Source organism: Triticum aestivum, chromosome 3A (assembly GCF_018294505.1).
Source record: "Triticum aestivum cultivar Chinese Spring chromosome 3A, IWGSC CS RefSeq v2.1, whole genome shotgun sequence".
Classification (NCBI taxonomy): domain Eukaryota; kingdom Viridiplantae; phylum Streptophyta; class Magnoliopsida; order Poales; family Poaceae; genus Triticum; species Triticum aestivum.
Genome location: NC_057800.1, coordinates 47658501 through 47671000, shown reverse-complemented (window position 1 = coordinate 47671000; position 12500 = coordinate 47658501). Strand labels below are relative to the sequence as shown.

Sequence of the window (12500 nt, the reverse complement as noted above, 5' to 3'; positions counted from 1 at the left end):
TACAAAAAGGCGGAGCAGAGAGCTGCATTTCATTGATCAAAGTTTCTGAATTTCTCATTTCTTCTTCCTTTTTTCAACATATTTAAATGTTGGTCATTTCTTCTCTTTTTTCAACATTTAAAAAAAATTGACCAACATTTAAACAAGGTGAATTTTTCATACAATTTCAAGCTTACAAATTCCTCCTTAATTCATGCCTTTCCATATAATTTCAACAGTACACCCAGTGCGATTACCATACCTACAAATGCCCAAAAGTAATTGCAAATGGGTATTTGTGCTTGATCTTCAAGCTTCCTAACCTTCTTCTTCAACATGCTAACCTCAGCAACTAGCTCTCTGTCAATGCATGCTTCGCCCTCCATCTCTTCTTCCGGAGCTCGTGCTGCGGCCACTGCCGTTCGTGGCAGCATGCGCTACCATTCTTCATGCTCTTCCTGCAGTTCATTCATCAGAGTCTTGGCCAGAGCATCGACCCAAAGGAAGAAACATTTCACCTGCATGAACGCCAAACAGATCAACCCATTGCTCAATGATCCCAACCACGAAAATGGTGCAATTGCCCCGATTCTTACCTGTTTCTCACTGCACATGTAGAACGGACGATTATGGTTCTTCGGTGTGTGAGAAACCCTCTGATCAACGCCCGCCCGGCACCGCGGACAGACGAAGATAGGCATCTCCACGCGCGCCGGGCTCTGCATCCGCGAGGTGGCGCGGGAGCTTGAAGAAGACATGGAGCTCGAAGCCGAAGGGGATCTCAACGCGGTCGCGCCCTCCACAGCTATCTTCCCACCGCCGCTCTCTATGTCATCGTGGTCACCGCCGTGCTCTCTGTCGCCCGCTCTCTCTGTCGCCGTGGTCACCGCCGCTCTCTGTCGCCCGCTTATATAGCACACCCGCAACGGCTCTCTGCTCAATGGCTCTTTGTTGGGTCCCACAAGCCACGCGTGCAACGGTCTGATCGTCTAGCGCGTCTCTGCCGCCTGGTCCCACCTGTAAGGGCCGAGTCAAAACGTTGACCTAAGGAGACGGCAGTGTTCACGGAACGAGTCAGTACGGACAGACTAGGGGCAAAACTGAGCACGATTCGCAACTGAGGGCAAAACTGAGCACATGAACACCATTAAGAGCAAAAGGATAATTAACCCTTAAAAAGAAAAAGGGGGGAGTATGGGAATCAAACCCACGACCTCGAGCTCGGTAGGTCAAGGAACCAACCAGTGCACTGCTCACATCATCATTGAATGTAAGGGGGTCTCCTCTTATTGAGCTATGGACCAGCGCAGACAAAAAAAAATAAGAAACCAAACATTTTTCTCATTTATCGGTGGCATTGGTGGATAATTTTTTGCAACTTTAGAGACGGTTTTAATGACGGACGGGCAGAAGTTAGCCGCTTTATTAGTAGGTAAAGATAAAGATAAAGATAAAGATATGGATATTTAGTCACTACGTCTCTTGCCTGACCATTGTGCATTGGCCCCCGGCCCTCGCGTCAAACTACAAAAGGGCATGCGCGTGCTGCTTGGAAAGAGATTGAAACTTTTACGGTTGGGATCGATTCGAATCATCAACAACCATATATGGATATTGGCCTCTCTATTCGCATTGCATGCCCATCCTCTTCCCGGATATATAGATCGATCTAGCAAACCATGAATCTGGCCGCCGTGGCTTCGACGCCGCAAAACACGGCGTCGACGCATAAGTCGTCCATTTTCAGAGCGACGCACCACTTCCACATCGTGGGCTACAGAGTGCCGAGGATCAACAGCCGTATCAAGTCCGGCGACTTTCTTGCCGGCGGCCACACATGGGCCCTCCTCTGCGACTTCGGTGAGAAAGGAGACGATCACCTCTCGTCAATCACCCTCGAGCTCGTCGCCACCGGCAACAGCAAGGGAGACGTCGTCGTCGCCATGGCCAGCCTCCGCATGGACGACCCGCGCGGCCGGTGGCCGGCTGCCGTGTGGCGGAGCGACGGCCACAACGCCTTCTCCAAAACCGGCAAGAGCTGGAAGCTAACGCTCCCAGATTTATTCCGTGGCCATGAGGCGCTATATGTGGAGGACGACTGCCTCACCATTCTCTGCACCGTCGACGTGCTCGACGAGAAACCGGTTGCCAAAACGGAGAGCACGAAACGCTTAGTCGTCGCGGTGCCATCATCGCCGACCATCTCCCAGGATCTCGAAAAACTTATGCTACCGGACGCGTCCAGCGGCGTACCGCCGGACGTGACGTTCTTGGTGGAGCAGACCGAGATCAAGGCGCACAAGCTCGTGCTCGCCATGTGTTCGTCCGTCTTCGCCGCGGAGTTCAGGTGGCACAGTTCGGCTTCCACCGCGGGAGCGCGCGCCATCAGGATCGATGACATGAGCGTCTCCACCTTCAGGGCCATGGTCCGCTTCATCTACACCGAAGAGCTGCCCATCAGACCAAGCAAAAACGTGGGACGGCGCCCCTCCAAGGCGAGGCCTGTGAAGCCATGGCACGCGACCTGCTCGTGGCAGCCGACCGGTACGACCTGGAAAGGCTGAGGCTCATGTGCGAGAAGATCCTCTCCGAGAACCTCAAAGCATCGACCGTCATGTCGACGCTGCTGCTGGTGCGTGGCCGGAAGAGCTGCCGGCAGCTCGAGCAATCCTGCATCGAGTACATTGCAACCCATCCCGACGTGCTCGCGGCCGTGATGGCGACGGAGGAGTACGAGGAGCTCAAGGAAACCTGCAGCCCTTTGGTACTCGAGACCGTAGAGAGAGTTGCAATGGCCATGCATGGCCTTGACCGCAACTCCTCCCTTCTGCCGGAGAAGAGCTCATCGACGTTCAACGCGTCGGAGGAGGTGCACGGCTGGCATGACTTCAAGATCCCCAACTTCAACGCCGTGCAGAGGAGTCATGGCGTTGGCCAAAGGATCCATTCCAGCCCTTTTAAGGTCGGCGGCTATGACTGGGTGACGTGTACCCATCGGGGAGATCCGACGACGCTCGGCACTACATCTCCGTTTTCCTCGCGCTTGTATCTCATCTTCCTAAGGCTTTGTTCGGTTAATCCCAACCGCAGGTGGATTGAAGAGGATTTACAGAGATTTTGGCTTGCAGGGGATTAATTCCTCCTCAATCCCCTTCAAATCCATCTCAACCGAACAAGGCCTAAAGGATTCCCCGGCGTCAGGGCGTCCAGGTGCTTCAAGATCGAAGACCCCAGCGGGACGTGGCCGCTCACCGTGAATTACAGCTCTGTCACTCTCTTTGCGAGGGGCACTGCTACGTCATGGGGTTGTCCCAAGTGTGTCGGCATAGAAAATGCGAAATCAAAGTACATGGCAAGTGATGGCTCCTTGACCATACGCTGCGAAGTCGACGTCGCTAAGGAGCCCTACACTAGTAGGGCTAGCACCATTGGCGCCAGATTCATGGTCACCGTGCCTCCCTCCCAAGTCTCCACGCAACTCGAGCAGCTGCTGGCAAGCAAGAATGGCTCGGACGTGGCCTTCCTAGTCGAGGAGAGCGAGATCCGCGCGCACAAGCTTGTGATCGCCGCGCGGGCACCAGCCTTACACGAAGCGGTGGTGGCCACCAGCAACAAGGAGGATGATCACGCCACTGCTGCCGTGGTACGGGTCGACGACATGAAGGCTGCGGTGTTCAAGGCCGTGCTCCATTTTATCTACGCCGACGAGCTCCTTCCTGGAGATGGCACTAGGTTGCTGGCTGGGGACATGCTCACGGCGGCGTGCCGGTTTGGGCTGACGAGAATGAAGGCCATATGTGAGAACTTGTCGTGCGAGTCCTTGTCGAAAGATAACGTATTGGCCACTGTGAAGTTCGCGCGCCATCACCATTTTTTTTTTGCGAGTGCACATGAGTTTGCTACTTTTGATTTTGTGTTTGAAGGTCAAGACATGAACAAAGAGGCACATAACTTGGTTAAACTTTTCTAGTTCCTTAGAAACAGAGTGCCACTTGTGGCAGGGGTTTCCCATTACCCATTTGTTATGCCTTGTAAACCTAGTTATTGATTAATAAAATAAGTTTTTCCACACACAAAAATTGATCAAACTTTATACATACTTGAAGAACATGCATATGTATTTATTTCAAAAAATGTCTTTTTTTTTACTTTTGAACATATTGTTTTAAAGGCTCCATCGAGCCTATCCTTTGCAACGCCGCTCTCACTAGATGCTTGTTTTTCTTTTAAGATGAGCCCAGTAGATGCCGCAAACCTTATTTATCGCTTGCTGCGGCAAATTGTCACCAGAACGCACAGGCGAGCGCACCAGCGAGAGCAAGTGGGCCGCCCATTTAGGGTACACAGAGGCATTCCGGCTCATGTTTTAGTACCGGTTTGGGAACCTTCTAGAAGCATTCTAAACTGGTTTTTTTGTTTTCTGATTATTTCTTTATTGGGTTTTTTATTTTAATTTTGATTTTTTTCTGCTTCTTGTTTTTATTTTACAAACAATAATTTGTAAATGTCCGCAAATTTTTAAAAAGTTAAAAAAATTGCAAACAAATCGTGATTTCAACCAATGTTCAGAATTTGGAAAATGCTCGAACAATTTTTAAATGGTTTATGATTTCAAAAAAATAAAAAACATGTTTTTAAAATTATTCACGAATTCAAAAAATATTTGCATTATAAAAAGTTCAACAAAATTAAAAAATAACCGTGTTTTCAAAAACGTCGGCAAATTTCAATAAATGAACGCAAGTATCAAAGAATATTTGTGATATAGGGCTCAACCCTCATCTCTTTTTTTTTTTGGAGACAACTCAACCCTTAGCTGAAGCTGAAGGGAGTGACAACTACATGTAAATACTTTGTAACATTCAGAAAGATCATTGGGTTCAGAACAATCTGTTTGAATGTATGTACACCTGACACGTCTGAACAATATGTCCATCATAGTCCGGCAGGGCTGCCGTCTTTCCTCGGGTCGCTCACCGCCGTCAGCATCCCGCGGAACACGTTCTCGCCGCCGCCGCCCCCACCTGAGACCGGCGCCAGCAAGTCCTGCACGATCAACTGGCACACGGCCCCGGGCGACGTGCTCTCCAGCACGTGGCCCCTACGCCGCAGAAACTCCATGGCCTCGGTGCTGAACTCGATCACCTCGCCGTCGGCCGTCGTGGCGTCCTCGTACCGCACCACGTTGGGCACCAGCTTGTGGTACACCCTGGGGCTCTGCACCGCCGCGAGGGGGCTCATCCCCACCACGAAGTGGTTCAGGAACACCTGCGTCACCGCCGTGATGATGTTGGTGCCCCCGCTCGCGCCCACCACGCCGGCGAGCTGCCCGTCCCTCAGGATGATCGCCGGCGTCATGGAGGAGAGGGGGCGCTTCCCCGGCGCGATGAAGTTTGCCGGCGCCGGCGGGAGCTGGTCCGGGGCCGGGTTCGATGACGGCACCGAGAAGTCGTCCATCTCGTTGTTGAGCACGATGCCCGTGGACGGCGACAGCACGTGCGCGCCGAAGTAGTAGTTCACCGTAGTCGTCATCGCCACCGCGTTCCGGTCGCCGTCCACCACGCACAGGTGGCTCGTGCCGTTGTCACGCAGCTGGCTCCATCTGATTGATCGATCGATGCACACGAAACCTTTCAATTACTCGGTGTGCAAACGAACGGTGCGTGCACAAATGTTGATGCATGATCTACAATGGCGTCCATAAATAAAATTTTGTTCCAACGTACGTACGTACTTTGCGAGGTAGTAGGCGGGAGGGAAGGTGGTGTTGTCGGCGATCCTCCGCCGGATCTTGTCCGCGAACTCCGGCGACATCATCTCGGAGACGTTGCCGGCGACGTTGACGAAGCCGGGGTCCCCGAGGTCCATCCGCACGGCCAGCATGTGCTTCACCGCCTCGATCAGCCGGTGCACGCCGAGGAACCCCTTCAAGAACTCCGTCGACTTGTACCCACCCAACACGTTCAGCACCAACGCCAGGCCGACGGTGCCGCTGGACGGAGGCGGCATGCCGAGGAAGGTGAACCCCATGGCGTCAGCTTCCATGGCCTTGCTCACCCCCACCCTGTACCCCTTCAGGTCCTCCGCCGTCACGATGCCCCCCGCCCGCCTCACGTCCTCCGCGAGCCTCTCCCCGACGGCGCCGCCATAGAACGCGGCGACCCCCTCCTCCGCAACGGCCTCCAGCACGTCCGCCAGCGCCGGGTTGCGGCAGAGCTCGCCGTCGCGCAGGAGCCGCCCGCCGGGCGCGAACACGGCGCGCAGGCCGGGGTCGGCCAGCACGTCGACCTCCTCGTCTTTCAGCGCATTGGCCACGTATGACACGATGGTGTAGCCGTCGCGCGCGAGCGCGATCGCCGGCGCGAAGAGGGACTTCCACGGCAGCCGGCCGTAGCGCGCCCACGCGGCGTGCAGGCCGGCGAGCTCCCCCGGCACGCCCATGGCGAGCGCGCCCTTGAACTTGGTCGTCGGGTCGGCGGCGTACATGGTCTGGCAACACACAATGCACATAGTTTCAGCCAACCATCCATCCATCCATCCGTGCAATTTTCTTTCTTGTCTAGTCTAACATGGCCGATCAAACCCTAATAATTTCAGCTAGCCATCCATCCATCCATGCATTGGCTTTCTTGTACAATTGGCAATGAGTTACACTGTTACAGAAACTAATTAGCATGGCTAATTTTGTGCGAAGAATCAACATGGCCAACTAATTAGCAATTACTACTTACATAATAAAGCGCAAATCAATGGAATTAACCACGAGCGACCGATCAATGCAAATTAGGTTAGCAGTGCAGAATCTGAACTGTTGTGACACGCACGTTCGCTCTCGTTCAACACGCATGAACTACTCACCAAGGTGAGAGAAAATGATTAGCATAGATCTATATGAATCATGGTGGTGACACACGCATGCTACGCATTGCTTAATTTTTTTTCTCTTTCTTTGGAGATGGGGTAGGTGGAGGTGGGTACCAGAAAGCAAAGGCCTCTCTTGATTTGTTTACTGTTACGGATAAGATGCGGAGTACCATTTGTATTGATCCGTGTGGCTCTAAGGACTATCGCCGGGGAGAATCTCAGCCAAAAACAGAGATGAAAATGTTGTCAACTGGGTGAGCTAAGCTAAGGAGAATGCCTAATTAATCTAAATCATTGTACTAGCTAAATCAAATGCAAAACCTTCTTTTTGCAAAATAGTAATCCAGATCTTAATGGTTGTGAAGTACTCCCTTTTTACAACAATGTAAGAAACTTTTGCAGTTCATCACATGGCATGCTACACATTGTGAATTTCTTTTCTCTTTCTTTTGCGATAGGGTAGGTGGGTTGCAGATCGCAAAGGCTTCTCTTGATTTGTTTACCGTTAGAGATAAGATACCCCATAAGCCATAATATACCATTTTTATGATCTGTCACTCGTGGAGCAGGAGATGATTCTAAGATCTCAGCCAAAAACAGATATGAAAATATTGCCAACTGGATAGGCCAAGCACTACTACACCCACTACAGCTAAGGGGATGGCCTAATTAAAGCCAAATTTAGTCGTACAAACTGGGTAGCTAGGATGAGTGTGACGAGTAAATCTGTAAATGCTTTGCCATCCTTATGAAATTATTATTATTATTATTATTATTATTATCGCTGTAACTAGAGTAGCGGATTTTGAAGACCGAGCTCCATGAAGGCCTTAATTTAGAAAAAAAATCCAAATTTTCATTTTCAAAAAACTCTGAAAAATGCACATGTATTTAAAGATGTAATGTGTATGTGTGTAAAATTTCAGGATGGAATACCTTGAATTGTGAGCAGCAATAAAAACACAAATTGTGGACTTTGAAGATGAACATTAAATATGTTAAAAAGCCACATATTCGTCTTCTTTGTGTAGCTCTCATTTTAACACATTTCAACCTTAAAATTTACACACACACCGTACATTCGTCTTTTTAAATTGATTAAGGCCTCCATCAAACTCGGTCTTCATTTGGCATTTTCGCTGCAACTAAACCTATATTACATTCTTTGCTTCGACATAGTACTAGTAGATGCATAGTCCTTGTCGTCATAACAAATAAAATCTATAGATGCATATTGCATGTCATATTCATTGAGCTACCACTCCATTGGTATAATCAAGAGCACGAGCTAGATGACACAGGTCGGTTCCTATTTCGTAAGCATGCGAGGCCCACCGTACAGTGACCTCAAGCGCGAGCACGACGGGCCCACCAGACAGCGACCTCCCGCGCAAACCATAGCGGCTGGCAAAGGGACCCACGGGCCATACGCACGAGCGGAACGAGCGAGCTAACGAACGCATGGGCGAAAAAATCTCGCTTTTCGCTGTCGTGCCGCTCTCACGAATGATTGCAACGTATAGTATGGAGTAAACGTACCGGCGTGGCCGCTGCCGGCGCCGTCTCGCGGGCGTCGAAGGCGACGGCGTCGCCGGAGGCCGCGTCCCTCACCACGATGAACGCGCCGCCGCCCAGGCCGCTCGACATCGGGTGCACCACGCCGAGGCACAGCGCCGCCGCCACGGCCGCGTCCACGGCGTGCCCGCCGGCCCGCAGCGCCGCGGCGCCCACCTCCGAGCACCGCCCGTCGTCCGCGGCCACCGCGGCCGCGCCGGACTCCACCTCGTGCCGGCTCTCCCGCGCTGCGCCTACGGACGCCCTCGAGCCCCGACCGGGCTGGACGCCGGAGCCCAGGAGCAGGAGCAGGACGCCGGCCAGGGCGAGCAGCGCCACGGCGATGCCCAGCGCGGCGCACGGACGGCGGACCCTGCGGCGCGGAGAGCTCGCGTCCGGCGACACGCCGGCGCCGCCGAGCAGCGGGCTCTGCAGCGCGGCCATGGCCGGAGATTCCGTGGACGGCCAAGTGTGGGACGGAGCCAAGGGGAGAGGATTCTTTGGGTGATGGTGAGAGCTCACGGTGCGCGCTGCCGTAGTGCTCTGTGTTCGCTGCGCTGAGATTTTTTTTATAGCTCCCTCCAACTGGCCAAAAAAGTCTCTACTTTTCACTGTTAGTTTTCTCGTTGTGAATATATCTATGACCCGAGACACGATCAGGGACCGAGTTTCACAATACAAAATGCAGAAGGGGAAGGGTAGACGTAATCGCAAGGATTCTTTCCGAACTAATCCAATTCGGCACTAAAAAAATTGCAACCTTTGCTTAATTGCTCCAGGGCACCGGTGTGGATTGCCCACACTTCTTATTTAGTGGAGTACTTTTTTAGCTCTCGTTGTGGACAGGGAAGCAGATAAGTGGTGCACAAGTACTACTTGGTGCTTGTCAGCTTGCAGGGTGAGGTGACCATGATCAGCTTCATGGTCTCGTTAATGAAATCGTGGGAGAAATCCCTTTCTTCGAAAGAAAAAAGTCAGAAATAGTATCATTTTGGAAGAACAAAGTGAAAAGAAAAAGGAAATTACTTTGTGTTTTTCTATCAGAGAGCAGAGTGGCCGTAGCAAAAGGACCAGCTGGTAATCCAAGTTTGTAGGGAACAACTAGGAGGAAGGATGTCACTGTCGTGGTCACGCTTGTAAACGAGACGCCATTACAAGCGTCGCGGTTCATGTCATGTCAGAGAGTATTCATAAATTATGTACACATGGCGGCAAAACTGTCTAGATGCATCGGATGCGCATGTTTGCAGTACAATTCTCTGGTCCTTGAGCATTGTCGACTTGGCCAAAGAAAAGAAAAAAGGGAGCATTGACTACGAAAAATGAGCCGCTTTATTTATCATAAAAAGGTACTACATCAATATACATTTTTCATACGTAGCAGAAATAAAAAGTATATATACTGTGCATACATAAATCAAAATAGACCTACTTTCTTGTTGTATTTGGGTCAGAATCTTGTCTTGTCTGCGTACAACACAAATCACCGTAGTACTGTATTTTTTTTGTACTAATGAAACCGTAGAGATACGTAGGTAAAGATCACGTAAATGTTCCCATAGGAAAAAATGAATTTCTTTGAAACTTGGAGTACAGTAATATTGGGGCAATGACATGTGGGCGTCCTTAATTAATGTGGGGAGTGTGACTGCTGACAGTCCAGTGATTGGGTGAGCGAGCAGGCGACACAAAATTAAGGAATTATTGGCCTACATCTCGCCTCGCACGATGGTGACAAGATTGCAACAGCGGATCGCACCACACGCTGTCTCCAGCCAAATCAAATCACCCACACGTACACGTTCCGATTCCGATTCGAATGGAATTGAAAAGTCGGTGGTGCGTAATGATCGGTCGATGGATGAAATGGTTGGCACACCGCACCGCACGCGTGACTAGCGTGGCCAGGCCAGCAGTCATATTTCGTCGAAAAAATAAATATAAGAAGGATGAAATGGCTGGGTTGTCCCCGCTGCCTGCTGCTGGCAGCGTCAGAGTCGTCCCAACATCTGGGAGGACCAAACACTAGTACAGCGGGCGTAAAGTTTGTTCTGCACCCGGTTGCCTTCTTTTACGCCTCCGACGAAACGGAATCGAGTGTTGCAACGGGAGAAAAAATATACCTCTTGAAACGACATTTTGTTGTAGTAAAGATTGTTCAAAGAGTCGAGTGGTGCCGGATATTTTACGAGAGAAACATCCTGCTTCCATGCCAAGTATGGGCAAACAGAGGCTAGATTTTATTTATTTAGTTTGACAGGATTTTTACGGGTAAATAGAGGCTACAACTAATTATAATTGATCGCCTTTCTTTGTGAAATAGATGTATCATACTACATTTTTTTGGACCATCTCATGCCATATGCATAATAAATTCATTTAACTGAAACTTTCATCATCCAATGAGGCTGGAGGAGCCAGGTCGAGAGAATCCCCGATAGCACTTGTAATGATCATCCATGCCAATGCCGTCATCGAAAAAAATGCCAAGTCCAAGGAACGACTACTCCCTTGTCTTCCTGGTGTGTTAAAGTTGTAGCAACATGATTTCACCGAAATGGGATCCCCACCATCGGAGTCAAATTCATAGGAGACTCCAGTCTACATTCTTAACCCGATTTATGGCCTTTAATTTATATAAGTAAACACAAAGGACTATTAAAGCTAAGAAGCACAACACAAAGTATCCATGTCAAACAGTAAGCATGGCATATCTACATCAACTGGAATCTGATGTTGCAAAGAGCTCAAGCTTCACAAACTGCAACCTTTTTGAGTGATGATATCCCCACTTATTTGCCAAGTGATGCTGAATCAATTGCTGATTAGAGTGTTATCATTACAAAAGAGGGGGGGGGGGTCTCAATCTCAATTATCAGGTGTACGTATTGAAGGAGTAAGCTAGAACCATGTCAATCTATAGATGAGTCAAATACTTTAGTTATTTTAATTTCTCACACAGTTGTTAGGAGCATACGTTGGTGCTCTAGTCAAGATCCAAATTAGTCATACCTTCATTTATTATCAAACCAGAAATGATCCCAAGTGCATTAGCAAACTGTAGTACATAGCCGGCAGCTATAGAAAATTAATTACAGTTTGCAGCATAGGAAATCACAAGCTAAGACATGCTAAATAAAAGATCTAAATTCAGATTGAATAAAAGATTCGGTTAAAAGACAATGTTCCACACTGAGATACAATACATATATCTCCAAAAAAAGGTATACATAACCAGATCATTACAAGTCAAAACTATATCATCAGCCAGGTCTTGGAACTTTGTACTACAGACACATGTGTAGATCAATACTGAATTTATCGCAGGTAGGGACAGAAACTCCATAGCATGCAAAGCGAGCAGCATGACCAACTTCATCGAGCAGCAAGAGAAGGGAAGAAGACGACAGTTAGGAGGGCTGAGGCAACAGCGGCAATAGAGCATCGTCCAGCGGAAGCAACACACATACCGTGAGCGGCAGCGTAGTTCACACCTTCAGGTTGTGGGGAACATCTTCAGAGGCTCAAGCCAGAGTTGTGCATCCCACGCAGGTCTCCCAAAATCAATCTGTACAATTGTGCAAGCACAATTGGCATCATGTGGCCTCTAACCAGTACGCACGTGTCTCCAGAAACCATTTCCCTAACAAGCACAATTGGCGTAATGTGACCTATGATTACCATGCACTTCGACAATCAAGCATAATGGAAATGTTGCAGATCAAACGAAAAAACTTATAATAGGGGGTTCAATTAATCTCACATGTAGTAACCTAACAAGTGCCAAGAAAATCAAATATTTTATGAACTTCCATTGCCATACAAAAATTGATCACATGGATTAAAATGAAAATTTTAGCTAACAAAGTCAAAGTCCTTGAAGTACCTGAAATTAATTACCACGTAGAAAGTATCTCGGGGAAGAATTAACAAGCATACCTCGATGTGAACCCTTATTGGAGCAAGAGATTAATGAAAAGGTCGTCTACCATCAGCCAAGTCGCCAAGTCAAACCTCTGAGTATATCCTGCAAGTTATTGAATGCCTGCGAGGCGTATGATCCAGAATGTATGCTCAAAAACCTGAACATATGGTGAGTAAGA

The 12500-nt window shown here is 49.3% G+C and overlaps 2 protein-coding genes across 2 annotated transcripts; one reads left to right on the top strand and one right to left on the bottom strand.

The window, feature by feature from the left end:
• The first annotated feature begins 2336 nt into the window (after positions 1-2336).
• LOC123056736 (BTB/POZ and MATH domain-containing protein 2-like) lies at positions 2337-3949 on the top strand. The gene is made up of 2 exons (XM_044480024.1): positions 2337-2959; positions 3152-3949. The coding sequence occupies exons 1-2, from the start codon at positions 2492-2494 to the stop codon at positions 3947-3949; spliced, it is 1266 nt and encodes a 421-aa protein (XP_044335959.1). The 5' UTR covers positions 2337-2491.
• Positions 3950-4735: 786 nt separating this feature from the next.
• On the bottom strand, positions 4736-9154 carry LOC123060162 (glutathione hydrolase 3). The gene is made up of 3 exons (XM_044482739.1): positions 8383-9154; positions 5714-6468; positions 4736-5581 (listed from the first exon to the last, which is right to left on the bottom strand). Exons 1-3 carry the CDS (start codon positions 8839-8841, stop codon positions 4915-4917), a joined length of 1881 nt encoding a protein of 626 aa, XP_044338674.1. The 5' UTR covers positions 8842-9154; the 3' UTR covers positions 4736-4914.
• Between the last annotated feature and the right edge of the window lie 3346 nt (positions 9155-12500).